Here is a 17,210-nt window from a genome sequence, read left to right on the forward strand (position 1 = left end):
TAGCATTAGTATTGATCTAGGAGTCCTTATTAGACTATGTTTACTTTCCTTGCACCTCAAGTCTTATGGGCTATGGGCTATGTAATAGAGATAAGTTGCATCATAACAGTCACAACATCATCGTACATGTCCTTGATGAGGGTAATGTACTTTGCTGGGACTTTGTGTTTCTCCAAGGCCCACCACATGACAATCCGCGGTATCTTATCTCTCCATAAGTTGTCATACCAAGAAAATGGCCTCCATAATCGACCTCCCAGGCATGAAACAAACTGATTTTTAGTCACGCTTGTCACTCTTCTTAAGCGGTGCTCAATGACTCTCTCTTGTAGCTTCATTGTACGGCTTATCATCTTAATTCCACGGTAGTTAGTACAACTTTGAATATTCCCCTTGTTCTTGAAGATTGGTACAAATATACTCCGCCTCCATTCTTCGAGCATCTTGTTTGACCAAAAATGAGGTTGCAAAGCTTAGTTAGCCATACTATTGCTATGTCTCCAAGGCCTCCCCATAACTCAATCATTATAAATATGCCCTCTGGAAATTAATTTGGATAGAGAGAAAAGGGAAATCCTAAGTTGATGACTAAAGTGTGACTTGACCCTAATGATCTCTTAAGTCCAAACTAATAATGGATGACTGAAGTGGGCATATTTAAGCTTTTTACTTATATATGTGACAGAACAGAAAAAATCTTTAACCAATTCCTTACCATTGATAATAGCTTGCCTCTTAGCATCATATGCAGCACGAAATAATCGTTCTTTCAACCCACCAGACTCCTTCACAGCATTTGTAATTCTGCATAAATAAGCCAAACATATGGGCGGGTACTATCACATATGATACCAAAGAGGAAAAATAAGAAAATACTGGTTTAGTGATATTTACGCAGCATAAATTTTGTTATATAACCGGGGAACACTCGCAAATACTGTTGGTTTCAGAGTATTAAGATCATCCATCAGCTTCAAATTATCCTGGAATTAATGAAAAGTACTCATCAAAAAGATGAAAAGAAGCCAACATACAATGTATACACACTACAATATTATCTTGGAACACGAACAATCCTTCAAAGGAGACATTAATGGTCTTTAGTTAATCAATAAATGACCAACAAGTTTGGTAGAACTATTTAAACTAGAAACAACTAAATGTGAAACAACGAATAGATAATCCACTTCCAACTTAAGTCTGGCAATAACTTATAGAAGAACTGATTATCACTTAATATTGAATGCTTATCAAAATTGTTCTACACGCAGTTATTCGAATGATAATACAAAGCCATTCGTAAACATATTGTCCTAAATAGTCCAGATCTACATACCCCTTGGTAGAACCCAACGGCAGCACCGCGATGAACGAGCCATATTTGGTTAGTTCTCTCGTAGATGTGTGCCAAAGGTAGATATGAGATGTACCTGTGGAGAATGGTGAGTGGTATTGTCAATAGTATGAACTGATATAAAGTGAAAACTGCACAGGAAAACAACAGTTATAAGTTAAATTTAATATCTCACACGTCCGAGGGGTAAAACTTAACGCCCAAGTCCTGGCCTGCTACATTTGCAATGAAATTCGCATGAGAAAGAACAGCTCCCTGAGAAAAAAGATTGGCCTCCAGATTTAAATATCTGAAAAATAAGGGTACAAGAATCCGACTAATGGAGCAAACAAATCATCATAGGAATGAATGTTTTACCTTTGGTGTGCCAGTAGTGCCACTAGTGTAGCAGATAGTGGCAACATCTTCAGGTTTTGGAGGCCGAAAGGGTTGGGGACTCATATGTCCCTGAGTTAAAAAAAAATAAAAAGAAGTCAATAAATAAATAAAAAGGGGGACCAGTAATAGGGATGAGCATAAAGCTAGAAGTGGTGATATCCTTTATTCAAAATCAAAGCAAATAAAGTATGGATGGTGGTTACACACAGGTTTTGCATTTCAAATTATATTAAATGAAGTTAGCATGTCAAGCTGCATGAACAAATACAATCGGTGAATGTTAATGTGTATGTACAGTTGCAACTTATGAACAACTTTGTCTAGAACGGAATTAATATACAGACCACCACCCTTCGTAGTTGCGCAAGATTGCAGTATACACTCATTTGGTCACGTGTATTACAATGGAAGTAAAGAGTCAATGTATTTGAGCACACTTACATATTATGTCATGCAAGATTAGTCAGGATATAAATTGCACATTCTGCTTGAGCCCAATACCGTACCTCATATCATGTACTGACTGCAAGGCTTAATAAGGTACTAGTCAAAAATCTGAAATGTATAACGGCAACCTAAGTGCAAAGCTATCGCTCAGTCCCCACCCCAGCCCGGAAGGGCACTGCCTCTGTTAGCCTGGTGCATCTGGAAGCATTGGAACACAATCATCTTCAACGGCACCCAGAAGAGCTTGGCTCGCCTGTTTGAGTGACCAAGTCGGAAGCCAGGCAATGGGTGTTGGGGGGTGGAAAGGGGCTGGCCGCCCTGCTACCGGTAGCGACGGAGTCTAACGGCTAGGGGTGTTGTGTTGTAATATGTGGGTGTTGCCCATTGTTGGGTTTGTACTAACTCTTCTTCTGTCAATGCATCAAAATGCAAGGCTTTTGCGTTGTCTCATGGAAAAACATTAATGCATATTCTAACATAAGCACCAGTGAGATGTGTCAGTTTTGTACCTATCTGCGAAGTGATTCCACAATAACCAACTAAGCCCATTCCAGATTGATGTCGGCAATAATGGCTATAACATTAATATTTCTCAACTCCACATACACATAAACAATGATTTACCAACTAGTTTAAATGGTATTGTGTTGACTGGCAACATTCATGAAAAGTGACCTGTATGGTGTTAAAGGATCCAACAAGGTTTGTACAGGAAAACTCAATGATTATTCAGAAAGCCCACCTGTCTGTGTAGCATGGAGTAGGTTATGATTTCCATTCCAGCAGCTGCAGGTGAAGATGGCATATTCTCCTCGATTCCACCAACTACCTAAACAGAAAATATTAAGGAAAGACTAAGAATGAAGGTTTTTTAACAATCATGGGTTTCGTAAATGACCTGCACTTACCACGATAAGGCGCACACAAGGCATTTGAGTTATAAAGCTTAACAACTGAAATGAGCAGACAAATGTAAGTCAAAATAAGTTTAAATTCATATGTACTTGAGTACTTCCTTATCAGAGTCTATCTCATTATACAGTGCAAAGCTAAATGCAAGCTGATGTGTATAATATGATTTAGCATCTCATATAACAGACTAGAATTAAATTAGGATTAAAGACCAAGTCAAACCTATTGCCAGATCATCGCACACACACAAAAATTGTCGCCAGATCAGACCCCAGTACCCAACACTTCGATGATGCATGTATGCAGATATGATCAAGAACTAACGGCATTTGATATGCATTCATAAACTATACGGGCTTTTGACACTATGAAGCACTCCTGAGAGTGAGTATATGAGATATATATAAACAAAGCCCCGAGTAGGATGACATCAACACTAAAAGGAAGACTCAGTTTCCATTTACCAGGAGTCTGGTTGCCAGTTGCAAGCCTAGCTAGGACCAGCATGGCAAAGAAAACTGTAAGGGATGCCCCTACAGTATAAATAGGAACCCAGATTCACATCCACGAGGACTTTAAATCCATGTAGTGGGATTGTACATCCACTCCCCCAACCAAGTGGGCTAGGCTCACTTTCTACCAGTGTGTCAATGTAAGGTTACAGGTTATTCAGTGCTCTGCTATAAGTGATGTTTTAATGTATTGTACAAACTAGGAATAGTCTAGGTTTGGATAAATCATTGAAGCTCACAGTGCTTAGTGTTTCAGGAACACAGAAGATAGCCTCTACTGATGCATGGTTCACAATGAACTGAACTGCATCTGGACCTGTAGACAGTAAGAAAAACAAAATCAGTCTCTAAAATGATTAAAGGGAGAACAATGATCGTTCTGTGCTGTGGACATACCAAGAGTATCATATAGTGGCACAGAAACATATGAATACGCAGAACAAGCATTGTCAACTATGGTCCACTCAGGTCTGTTTATAAAATACAGACCAACACGTGCGCCCTGATTCAGGTCAAAAGAATACTCGAAGGTAAGTTGAAACAAATTCCCTATAGGGCAATTCAAGTGCTATTTCAAGACATCAACACCTACAGCTTTATCTGAATAGAAAGAAAAGGACAAGTGCCTTTTTCAGACACTGATGACTCACTTTAGGTATTCCATGACAAATAAGACCAGAACCTATTGCAGTCCTGCTTGTGCCAGCTTCTCCATAAGTCATCCATTTGTAGCTGCAATGTTATTTCTCGCTCAAGAGCTAGGATAAGATAAGCAACACTACAAAAGGTAAATCTAAGGCATACATCAGATAATTGATCCTTACTCTCCAATTGTTCCATCTGCATGGACCCTTGTACCTAGGTATCTACAGTCTCTGAAAGTCTCAACTGCATTCCTGTCCAATTAAAGATAGCAAGGACACTATACATGAGAGATCGTTAAGGTACTGCGATTGGAATAATATGAAATACAACCATATAGACACATTAGGAATAGCTAGAAACTTTTTGAATGACACACTGATTGTCCATACTGAGGGTCACTTTAGCCAAACATCCCATCAGCCCAAGGTTTTCAAAAACATGTAAGACTATGAATATCATATCATTGAGCATTTAATTTTCTTATCAATAACTTAGGCTGCACCAACTCATTTTGCCAGTTTTAAACAAAATCTTCAGACAAAAGCTTCTGTATTATATTCAAGTTATTTTGCACCTCTTGATTTTTACAGCGGCAAGTTTCCTCTGGCAACAAAACTAAGAAACCAAGAAAAAGAGAGTCCCAACTTGCATTAGGTTGTGGTTGTCCGACGCCCCTGATGCTCTGATTAGCCTTCTGGCTACCGATTGTAATCCTATCAGTATCTAAATTAAGCTCCCTTTTTCACCGCAAAAAAAATTGCATTAGTTTGTGCCAAACCCATAGATTTGCTACTCAATAGAAAGAAGCGCGTTAGAATAACTTCGATGGCACTTCCGGATTGTATCGCTTTCTGTGAGCTCTAGGTCGCCCTGTGCTGTCATAGGACTCTTTTTTCTAACTTAATGAAATGCACGAGAACATATTCTCTCAAAAACAAAGAAAAGAACTACAGTGATAAAAAACTGAAGTGATTAACACCAAGGGTTCTACCGGCTAGCACCGTGGGCAGGCCAGCCTGGGATCGTATCCTCACTCCTGCTTTATTTAGCCAATTGGCTAGTTTCTCCTAGCTACATTCATATTTATTTTATTTTTGATAAATAACTGAAGTATTTTGTCAACTCCGCCTATGTCTTCTAGGCATAGCCGGTCCCAAGCCCGGGTAAAGGAGGAGGGTTGTGATAGGCTTGGCGAGCCAACGTAAAAACTAGCCAGTCCCATGGGTATGAAACCCATTTGAGCGAGAGTAGTACTAGCATGGGTGACCTCCTAGGAAGTCCTCGTGAAAGGGTTTCATATCTAAGGGTTGTGATAGGCTTGGCGAGCCAACGTAAAAACTAGCCAGTCCTTTGGGTATGAAACCCATTTGGACGAGAGTACTTCAGTAGTACTAGGATGGGTGACCTCCTGGGAAGTCCTCGTGAAAGGTTTTCATATCTAGCCTACCCCAACTTGTTTGGGACAAAAGGCTTAATTGATCTTATTGATCTTATTATGACTGAAGTATTTTGTCAAGAGAGAAATTAAGGTGAGTATGCTTACACAAAGTTATCGTGCAACGTCCCAATGTCTGGGTAGTCTGAAAATCTATCTATCAGAGTTATAGGTGAATGTGCAGATCTGCAGAAGATTAGAAGCGCAATTATGAGTCACGAAATAGGCAGAAATGCAACATAATAATATTATAGTTCCTGAATGTGGAGATCTGCCAGAGATCAGAAGCGCAATTATGAGTCACGACATAGGCAGAATGCAGCATAACATTATACTGCCTCAAGAACCTACCGGTACACGTTCCATTTTCCAGTCTGCAACTTCTCGGGGAGGACAGCGCTGTAGCCAAGCACTGGAGAAACTATTTGCAGTAAGTTTCTGACGATCGGTAAGCTATATTTGAAACAAATGAAAAAGGAAATCCTTGTCGCTCGCTCTCTTGGGGGTACTAGTACGGCAGTGCCGCCCAGCGAGTCAACGGCGGGCAGGGGAGGAAAGAGAGAGGGCCTGGGACTGGGATGCGTGCGTACCGTGGGCGTACTCCCCTGCGGTGGGATTGGGGGCGAGGCTATCGGAGGTGCGGCGGGCGGCGGTTGCTTGGGGCTGGAGGTGGGCGGAGACGGCGCGGAGGCGGCGCTCGGTTGCGTCCATCGGTGGGTTTGCCGTCGCTGGCGCTGCTGGGCAGGGTAGGTGGGGGAGCGCGGAGCAGAGGGGAAACGGAATGTGTACCGCGTGGGGGAAGAGCGGAGACGGTAGTGTTTGGGCAAAACGGGCAACAGAGGAAGAATTTCTTCGAATTTGGGCACAACTCGTTAGTTCTTTTTGCCTTGATACTGTGGCAACTACTGTTGTAGATGCTGGTGCGTTCGATGACGAGGAGGTGTGCTTCTTCCTTTTGCAGTGACATCGTCTTTCCTGTTTTCTTCACGACCTACTCGCCGCACGCTCGGACTCATGTCGAGTCGTATTCAATGTCCGACGAGAGCATCGTCTCCGCCCCGTATACCATAAAGAAGGGCGTGTAGCCGATAGATTTGTTTGGGGTTGTGCGCAAGCTCCAAGGGACGGAGGGGAGCTCTTCCATCCAATTGCCCTTTGCCCGCACGAGTGGTTTGATGAGTCGTGGCTTGAGGCCTTGCATGATCAGCCTGTTAGCTCGTTCAACCTGTCCCTTGGACTGAGGGTGTGCCACAGACGCATTGTCTATGTGGATTCGTCTTTGGTGACAGAAATCTTTAAACAGCGAGGCGGTGAAGTTGGACCCGTTATCCGTGATGATGTTATGCGGGACGCCGAAGCGGTGAATGAGGCCGGAGATGAACTTGACTGCCAAGTCGGCCTCCGTGTTTGTCGCCGGTTTACTCTTGATCCACTTGGTGAACTTGTCGATTGCCACCAACAAGAATTTACGGCCTCCTAGCGAAGGCGTGAGCTTGCTAACCATGTCTAGCCCCCACACGGCGAATGGCCATGTCAATGGGGATCGTCTTCAGTGCTGAGGCCGGCATGTGTGTTTTGTTGGCAAAGCGTTGGCAGCCCTTGCAACTTCGGACAATTTCCTCGGTGTCACGCATTGCGTGAGGCCAGAAGAAGCTGTGGCGAAGGCCTTTGCTGCAATTGTTCTGGGGGCTGCGTGATGGCCGCAAGCCCCCTCGTGTATTTCTTCGAGGAGCTTCTTGCCCTCCTCCTGTGAGACACAACGATGGAAGACGCCCACTTGACTGCGCTTGTATAGCTCGCCGTTGATTATTGTGTAGGCCTTGGAACGAGAGACGATGTGTCAGGCCTGCGTTTTTGTCCTGCGGGAGCTCACCCTTTGTCATATAGGCGTGCAGTGATTGGATCCAGTCTTGGGTGTGGATCACCATTATGGCCTCCTCTGACGTATCTGAGGGTGGTGGGGTAACCTTCGGGGATGCGCTTTCTGAGGTGTTGGGGTCTGTCGTGGTTGTGTCGAGGCCTTGCATCTTGATGGATGGCTTATGCAGTATCTCCAGGAAGGTCTTGTCCAGCACGGGCTCTCTTGACGACCCGACGCGTGCGAGGTTACCCGTCGTGATGTTGTCGCTTCTTTGGACATGGTGTAGTTCTAGTCCATCAAACGTTCCTTCTAGTGCCCGGACGGCAGCGCGATACGCTTCCATCTCGGGGTCCTTAGTGCCGAATGTTTTCATGACCTGCTGGACCACGAGGTCGGAGTCGTCGCGACAGATGAAACGTCGAATGCCCATGGAGGCCGCAATCCAGAGCCCGTGTAGATGGGCTTCATATTCCGCTACGATGTTGGAGTCCCAAAAATGGAGTTGGAGAACATAGTTCATTTTGTTGCCTCTGGGAGAGACGTGGACCACTCCGGCCCCCAGTCCTTGTACGGTCATCGACAGAAATAAAGCATTGGGTCGAACTCTTCTTTGGTGTTAATAAGGTGGATGTACATAGTACAGTACTCAAGGTTGATGTTCTTGGGGACCTGCCAGGCCTCTGTCCATTACACCAGGAAGTCGGCGATGGCAAGATTTGACTGTCGTGCACGGTTTGTAGGAGAGCTCGAACGACAGAAGTTCGATCGCCCATTTCGCCATGCGTCCCGTGGCATCCTTGTTGTTGATGATATCGAAGAGCGGTGCATGGCTGACCACCGTTATTGGGTGGGCTTGAAAGTAGTGCCGCAGCTGATTGCGTGTATCTGCGTTGGTTTTTCCAGAAGAGAGGATGATGCAGCACAACAAAGGTAAGTATTTCCCTCGGCTATGAAATCAAGGTTATCAATCCAATAGGAGAACCAAGCAACACTATGTAAACAACACCTGCACACAAACAACAAATACTTGCAACCCAACGTGTAAGAGGGGTTGTCAGCCCCTCCTCGGTATTGAGATAGATTAAGTTGTATGATATTTGATAAATAGATCTAGCAAAAACACAAAATAAAATAAATAAGGAAAAAGTGCAGCAAGGTATTTTTGGTTTTAATATGACAGGGAATAGACACCGGGGCTGTAGATTTCACTAGAGGCTTCTCTCAAGAAAATAGCATACGGTGGGTAAACAAATTACTGTTGGGCAATTGACAGAAGAGCAAATAATTATGACGATATCCAAGGCAATGATCATGTATATAGGCATCACATCCAAGATTAGTGGACCGACTCTTGTCTGCATCTACTACTATTGCTCCACACATCGATCGCTATCTAGCATGCATCTAGTGCATTAAGTTCATGGAAAAATGGAGTAATTTAATAAAAAGGATGACATATGATGTAGACAAGATCTATTCATGTAGGAATAGACCCCATTTAAATCCTTAATGGCAATGATATGTGCGTGTTATTTCTTCTTCTGTCACTGAGATTGAGCACCGCAAGATCGAACCCATCACAAAGCACCTCTTCCCATGGCAAGAAAATCAATCTAGTTGGTCAAACCAAACAAAAGTTTCGGAGAATAAATACGAGGCTATAACAACCATGCATAAAAGAGTTCAGCAAAGACTCAAATAATATTCATGGATAGATCTGGTCATAAACTCACAATTCATCGGATCCCAACAAACACAGCGCAAAAAGTTATTACATCAAATAGATCTCCAAGAACATCGAGGAGAATAATGTATTGAAGATCAAAAAGAGAGACGAAGCCATCTAGCTACTGCCTACGGACCCGTAGGTCTGTGGTAAACTACTCACGCATCATCGGAGGGGCAAGCGTGATGATGAAGAACCCATCCATGATCGTTGACCCCTCCGGCAGCGTGTTGGAAAAGGCCTCTAGATTGGATCTCGTGGTTCTGGAACTTGCAACGGCTGGAATTGTGTTTCATCGACTCCCCTATGGTTTTTGGGATTTTAGAGTACTTATAGAGGCAGAGGTCGGTGAAGGGGTGCTTGTGGGCTCCGCTACCCACCAGGGCGCGCCTGGGGCCTCTAGCGTGCCCTGGTGCCTAGTGAGCCCACAGGTCCCCTCTGGTGCACTTCTTGGACCTCCTAGGTGTCTTCTGGGCAGAAAAAATTCTCCAAAAAGTTTCGTGGCATTTGGACTCCGTTTGGTATTGATATTCTGTGAAGTAAAAAAACACGCAAAAAACAGCAACTGGCACTGGGCACTATGTCAATAGGTTAGTCCCAAAAAATGATATAAAGTTGCTAGTAATTGAGTATAAAACATCCAAGAATGATACTTTAATAGCATGGAACAATCAAGAATTATAGATACGTTGGAGACATATCAACATCCCCAAGCTTAATTCCTGCTCGTCCTCGAGTAGGTAAATGATAAAAACAGAATTTTTAATGTAGAATGCTACCCATCATATTTGTCGGTGTTCTGGGAACGGGGGTCCTCGGACTTGCCTGCCTGCGGCCTGCGGCATGGCTCAAGTGGTGGCCCAGTACGGCCCATCTTCATCAGCGCAAGACTTAAGACCCTCGCGAGGGGCCAAGCCTCGTGGGGCGGACGACACAAGGCTTCCTCAGGAACGGCCTTGCCAGGCAAGCTCGCGAGGAGGTGGAGAGATCAAGGCAGGGCACCTCGCGAGGTGCTCGTGACGCAAGCCGTGACGATTGAGACTAGGCGGGCGCCAGGCGGGCGCCGGCCTGCGCAATGTCCTTGTTTCCTCTTTGGTGCAAAGGGGGCAAGCACAGGCGTGGAGTACCGAGGCATCAGGCAAAGGTTGCCATTTCAGTGCAACGAGACCAGGACCAGCAGAGCGGTAGGATGGAGGTCACCGAGGAGCCCAAGACGGCGTCATCGCCAGTGCCTTTGGCAGCCGAAGACCAACTTTAGTCAGGATAACTTGTACTAGATGTTCCCCTTCGAAATGCCGTTGTTGGCGCCCTTCCCGCTCAATATTTGGGAAGAGGACCAGGGCCTCTATAAATAGGCCTAGCCACCACACAATAGAGGGAGGGGATCAAGTGCTCATTAGACCAAGAGGCGACCGAACTCACCCATGCAGTTCATCGCACCAACTCAAGAACACCTCTCGCGAGGTTGTTCATCCTTTATACTGTTCATCACCAGCCCTTGAGGCAATCCACCACACCACACACTGGACTAGGGTATTACACCACAACGGTGGCCCGAACCAGTATAAATCTCATGTCCCTTGTGTTGTTCATCGTTTTAGCTTAGATTCTCACGAGGCGATCGGGCGTAGATCGGTAGGGGAAAGATCTTCATGCGCACCCCAGAGTTCGAACTGAAGGAAATATGCCCTAGAGGCAATAATAAAGTTATTATTTATTTCCTCATATCATGATAAATGTTTATTATTCATGCTATAACTGTATTAACCGGAAACATGATACATGTGTGAATACATAGACAAACTTAATGTCACTAGTATGCCTCTACTTGACTAGCTCATTAATCAAAGATGGTTATGTTTCCTAACCATAGACATGTGTTGTCATTTGATTAACGAGATCACATCATTAGGAGAATGATGTGATTGACTTGACCCATTCCGTTAGCTTAGCACTTGATCGTTTAGTATGTTGCTATTGCTTTCTTAATGACTTATACAAGTTCCTTTAACTATGAGATTATGCAACTCCCGTTTATCGGAGGAACACTTTGTGTGCTACCAAACGTCACAACGTAACTGGGTGATTATAAAGGAGCTCTACAGGTGTCTCCAAAGGTACATGTTGAGTTGGTGTATTTTGAGATTAGGTTTTGTCACTCTGATTGTCGGAGAGGTATCTCTGGGCCCTCTCGGTAATACACATCACTATAAGCCTTGCAAGCAATGTAGCTAATGAGTTAGTTACGGAATGATGCATTACGTAATGAGTAAAGAGACTTGCCGGTAATGAGATTGAACTAGGTATTGGATACCGACGATCGAATCTCGGGCAAGTAACATACCGATGACAAAGGGAACAACGTATGTTGTTATGCGGTTTGACCGATAAAGATCTTCGTAGAATATGTAGGAGCCAATATGAGCATCCAGGTTCCACTATTGGTTATTGACCGGAAACAGTTCTAGGTCATGTCTACATAGTTCTCGAACTCGTAGGGTCCGCACGCTTAAGGTTTCGTTGATAGTTTTATTATGAGTTTACGAGTTTTGATGTACCGAAGGTTGTTCGGAGTCCCGGATGTGATCACGGACATGATGAGGAGTCTCGAAATGGTCGAGACATAAATATCGATATATTGGACGACTATATTTGGACACCGGAAAGGTTCCAGGTGAGATTGGGACTATACCGGAGCTCCGGGAGGTTATCGGAACCCCCCGGTAGGTATATGGGCCTTATTGGGCCTTAGTGGAAAGGAGGGAGAAGGAGCAAAGGAGGGGGAGCCCCCCCCCCCCAAGCCCAATCCAAATTGGGAGGGGGGTCGCCCCCCTTTCCTTCTTCCCTCCCCCTTCCTTCCCTCTCCTCCTCCTAATAGGAAAGGGGGGAGTCCTACTCCCGGTTGGGGTTGGACTCCCCCCCTAGGGTGCGCCACCCGCTTGGCTGGCCCCCTCTCCTCCACTCCTTTATATACAGGGGAGGGGGTACCCCATAGACACAACAATTGATCTCTTGATCTCTTAGCCGTGTGCGGTGCCCCCCTCCACCATAGTCCTCGATAATATTGTAGCGGTGCTTAGGCGAAGCCCTGCGACGGTAGAACATCAAGATCGTCACCACGCCGTCGTGCTGACGGAACTCTTCCCCGACATTCTGCTGGATCGGAGTCCAGGGATCGTCATCGAGCTAAACGTGTGATAGAACTCGGAGGTACCGTAGTTTCGGTGCTTGATCGGTCCGTGAAGACGTACGACTACATCAACCGTGTTGTTCTAACGCTTCCGCTTTTGGTCTACGAGGGTACGTGGACAACACTCTCCCCTCGCGTTGCTATGCATCACCATGATCTTGCGTGTGCGTAGGAATTTTTTGTGAAATTACTACATTCCCTAACAGTGGCATCCAAGCCAGGTTTTATGCGTAGATGTCATATGCATGAGTAGAACACAAGTGAGTTGTGGGCGATATAAGTCATACTGCTTACTAGCATGTCATACTTTGGTTCAGCGGTATTGTGAGATGAAGCGGCCCGGACCGACATTACGCGTACGCTTATGCGAGACTGGTTTCACCATTACGAGCACTCGTTGCTTAAAGGTGACCAACGGATGTCTGTCTCTCTCACTTTAGTTGAACCGAGTGTGGCTACGCCCGGTCCTTGCGAAGGTTAAAACATCACTAACTTGACAAACTATCGTTGTGGTTTTGATGCATAGGTAAGAATGGTTCTTGCTCAGCCCGTAGCAGCCATGTAAAATTTGCAACAACAAAGTAGAGGGCGTCTAACTTGTTTTTGCAGGGCATGTTGTGATGTGATATGGTCAAGACGTGATGCTATATTTTATTGTATGAGATGATCATGTTTTGTAACCAAAGTTATCAGCAACTGGCAGGAGCCATATGGTTGTCGCTTTATTATATGAAATGCAAACGCCCTGTAATTGCTTTACTTTATCACTAAGCGGTAGCAATAGTCGTAGAAGCAATAGATGGCGTAAACGACAATGATGCTACGATGGAGATCAAGGTGTCGCGCCGGTGATGATGGTGATCACGACGGTGCTTCGGAGATGGAGATCACAAGCACAAGATGATGATGGCCATATCATATCACTTATATTGATTGCACTTGATGTTTATCCTTTATGCATCTTATCTTGCTTTGATTGACGGTAGCATTTTAAGATGATCTCTCACTAAATTATCAAGAAGTGCTTCGTGCTGAGACACCACATGATGATCGGGTGTGATAGGCTCTACGTTCAAATACAACAGGTGCAAAACAGTTGCACACGCGGAATACTCAGGTTAAACTTGACGAGCCTAGCATATACAGATATGGCCTCGGAACACGGAGACCGAAAGGTTGAACGTGAATCATATAGTAGATATGATCAACATAGTGATGTTCACCATTGAAACTACTCCATCTCACGTGATGATCGGACATGGTTTAGTTGATTTGGATCACGTGATCACTTAGATGACTAGAGAGATGTCTGTCTAAGTGGGAGTTCTTAAGTAATATGATTAATTGAACTTAAATTTATCATGAACTTAGTACCTGATAGTATTTTGCTTGTCTATGTTTGTTGTAGATAGATGGCTCATGCTATTGTTCCGTTGAATTTTAATGTGTTCCTTGAGAAAGCTAAGTTGAAAGATGATGGTAGCAATTACACGGACTGGGTCCGTAACTTGAGGATTATCCTCATTGCTGCATAGAAGAATTACGTCCTGGAAGCACCGCTAGGTGCCAGGCCTGCCACAGATGCAACTGACGATGTTAAGAACGTCTGGCAGAGCAAAGCTGATGACTACTCGATAGTTCAGTGTGCCATTCTTTACGGCTTGGAACCAGGTCTTCAATGACGTGTTGAACGTCATGGAGCATATGAGATGTTCCAGGAGTTGAAGTTAATATTTCAAGCAAATGCCCGGATTGAGAGATATGAAGTCTCCAATAAGTTCTGTAGCTGTAAGATGGAGGAGAATAGTTCCGTCAGTGAACATATACTCAAAATGTCTGGGTATAATAATCACTTGATTCAACTGGGTGTTAATCTTCCTGATGATAGTGTCATTGACAGAATTCTTCAATCACTGCCACCAAGCTCCAAGAGCTTCGTGATGAACTATAATATGCAAGGGATGGACAAGACTATTCCCGAGCTCTTCGCAATGCTAAAAGCTGCGGAGGTAGAAATCAAGAAGGAGCATCAAGTGTTGATGGTCAATAAGACCACCAGTTTCAAGAAAAAGGGCAAAGGGAAGAAAAAGGGGAACTTCAAGAAGAACAACAAACAAGTTGCTGCTCAAGAGAAGAAACCCAAGTCTGGACCTAAGCCTGAGACTGAGTGCTTCTACTGCAAGCAGACTGGACACTGGAAGCGGAACTGCCCCAAGTATTTGGCGGATAAGAAGGATGGCAAAGTGAACAAAGGTATATGTGATATACATGTTATTGATGTGTACCTTACTAATGCTCGCAGTAGCACCTGGGTATTTGATACTGGTCTGTTGCTAATATTTGCAACTCGAAACAGGGACTACGGATTAAGCGAAGATTGGCTAAGGACGAGGTGACAATGCGCGTGGGAAATGGTTCCAAAGTCGATGTGATCGCGGTCGGCGCGCTACCTCTACGTCTACCATCGGGATTAGTTTTAGACCTGAATAATTGTTATTTGGTGCCAACGTTGAGCATGAACATTATATCTGGATCTTGTTTGATGCGAGACGGTTATTCATTTAAATCTAAGAATAATGGTTGTTCTATTTATATGAGTAATATCTTTTATGGTCATGCACCCTTGAAGAGTGGTCTATTTTTTTATCAAATCTCGATAGTAGTGATACACATATTCATAATGTTGAAGCCAAAAGATTCAGAGTTGATAATGATAGTGCAACTTATTTGTGGCACTGCCGTTTGGGTCATATTGGTGTAAAGCACATGAAGAAACTCCATACTGATGGACTTCTAGAATCACTTGATTATGAATCACTTGGTACTTGCGAACCGTGCCTCATGGGTAAGATGACAAAAACGCCATTCTTCGGAACTATGGAGCGAGCAACTGATTTGTTGGAAATCATACATACTGATGTCTGTGGTCCGATGAATATTGAGGCTCGCGGCGGGTATCATTATTTTCTCACCTTCATAGATGATTTGAGCAGATATGGGTATATCTACTTGATGAAACACAAGTCTGAAACATTTGAAAAGTTCAAAGAATTTCAGAGTGAAGTGGAAAATCATCGTAACAAGGAAATAAAATTTCTACGATCTGATCATGGAGGAGAATATTTGAGTTACGAGTTTGGTTTACATTTGAAGCAATGTGGAATAGTTTCGCAACTCACGCCACCCAGAACACCACAACGAAATGGTGTGTCCGAACATCGTAATCGTACTTTACTAGATATGGTGCGATTTATGATGTCTCTTACTGATTTACCGCTATCGTTTTGGGGTTATGCTTTAGAGACGTCCGCATTCATGTTAAATAGGGCACCATCAAAATCCGTTGAGACGACGCCTTATGAATTGTGGTTTGGCAAGAAACCAAAGTTGTCGTTTCTGAAAGTTTGGGGCTGCGATGCTTATGTGAAGAAACTTCAACCAGATAAGCTCGAACCCAAATCGGAGAAATGTGTCTTCATAGGATACCCAAAAGATACTATTGGGCACACCTTCTATCACAGATCTGAAGGCAAGATTTTTGTTGCTAAATTCGGGTCCTTTCTAGAGAAGGAGTTTCTCTCGAAAGAAGTGAGTGGGAGGAAAGTAGAACTTGATGAGGTAACTGTACCTGCTCCCTTATTGGAAAGTAGTTCATCACAAGAACCGGTTCCTGTGACAACTACACCAATCAGTGAGGAAGATAATGATATTGATCATGAAACTTCAGATCAAGTTACTACCAAACCTCATAGGTCTACCAGAGTAAGATCCACACCAGAGTGGTACGGTAATCCTATTCTGGAAGTCATGTTGCTTGACCATGGCGAACCTATGAACTATGAGGAAGCGATGATGAGCCTAGATTCCGCAAAATGGCTTGAGGCCATGAAATTTGAGATGGGATCCATGTATGAGAACAAAGTATGGACTTTGGTTGACTTGCCCGATGATCGGTAAGCCATCGAGAATAAATGGATCTTCAAGAAGAAGACTGACGCTGATGGTAATGTAACTGTCTACAAAGCTCGACTTGTTGCGAAAGGTTTTCAACAAGTTCAAGGGGTTGACTACGATGAGACTTTCTCACCCGTAGCGATGCTTAAGTCTGTCCGAATCATGTTAGCAATTGCTGCATTTTATGATTATGAAATTTGGCAAATGGATGTCAAAACTGCATTCCTGAATGGATTTCTGGAAGCAGCATGGCGGGCGCGTGAGCTATGTGTTTAGTCCCACCTCGCTAGTCGAGGGGGCTCTATACTTGTTTATAAGTGCAGCCGAGGCTCACCAGTCGAACTCCTCTGAACACTTACCAGAGCGCTTATACACGATGCTCGCTCTCTCTCTCTCTCTCTCTCTCTCTCTTGACCTGTGGGCCCTGGACGTCAGGTCCTGCGGGTGTGCGGATTACTAGGGATTCGCCCACGGGCTCGAGTTCAAGTATCTAGCATTGCCAGGGCCTGCGCCTATCCTTGGGCGGTCAATTTTGTTGTTGTTGTTTTGGATCTAGTACTTGACTACACCAGTAACTTGGACTAGTACATTTTTGTCCTTGGGTTGTCAAGTTTTTTCTTTTTCTTTTTTTGTTTGTTTGAATATAGTACTGAGGGGCATGACTTGCCCCGCACCGAACCGTACCGAGGGGCATAGTTGTACTGACACATCTTCCTTGTATGGACTTTGCCCCATTATCTATCTTAGGGGGTGTGGGTGCGTGGGGTGGGGGGAACAGAATAACCGCACTGCGCCT

General features: G+C 44.3%; 1 protein-coding gene across 1 annotated transcript in view; it reads right to left on the reverse strand.

Annotated features, from left to right (window-relative positions):
- Window positions 1-6,505, reverse strand: part of LOC119295628 (long chain acyl-CoA synthetase 6, peroxisomal-like) — a 12,857-nt gene extending 6,352 nt beyond the window's left edge. Inside the window, exons 1-14 of the mRNA XM_037574066.1 lie at window positions 6,274-6,505; window positions 6,035-6,095; window positions 5,792-5,869; window positions 4,428-4,499; window positions 4,254-4,335; window positions 4,000-4,105; window positions 3,843-3,919; window positions 3,088-3,132; window positions 2,922-3,008; window positions 1,712-1,801; window positions 1,530-1,609; window positions 1,337-1,430; window positions 895-983; window positions 716-804 (exon numbers count right to left, since the gene is read on the reverse strand). Coding sequence (XP_037429963.1) covers window positions 716-804; window positions 895-983; window positions 1,337-1,430; window positions 1,530-1,609; window positions 1,712-1,801; window positions 2,922-3,008; window positions 3,088-3,132; window positions 3,843-3,919; window positions 4,000-4,105; window positions 4,254-4,335; window positions 4,428-4,499; window positions 5,792-5,869; window positions 6,035-6,095; window positions 6,274-6,394 — 1,171 coding nt within the window. The 5' untranslated portion in view covers window positions 6,395-6,505. The remainder of the gene's footprint in view (window positions 1-715; window positions 805-894; window positions 984-1,336; window positions 1,431-1,529; window positions 1,610-1,711; window positions 1,802-2,921; window positions 3,009-3,087; window positions 3,133-3,842; window positions 3,920-3,999; window positions 4,106-4,253; window positions 4,336-4,427; window positions 4,500-5,791; window positions 5,870-6,034; window positions 6,096-6,273) is intronic.
- Between the last annotated feature and the right edge of the window lie 10,705 nt (window positions 6,506-17,210).

This window comes from Triticum dicoccoides, chromosome 4B, assembly GCF_002162155.2.
Source record: "Triticum dicoccoides isolate Atlit2015 ecotype Zavitan chromosome 4B, WEW_v2.0, whole genome shotgun sequence".
NCBI lineage: Eukaryota > Viridiplantae > Streptophyta > Magnoliopsida > Poales > Poaceae > Triticum > Triticum dicoccoides.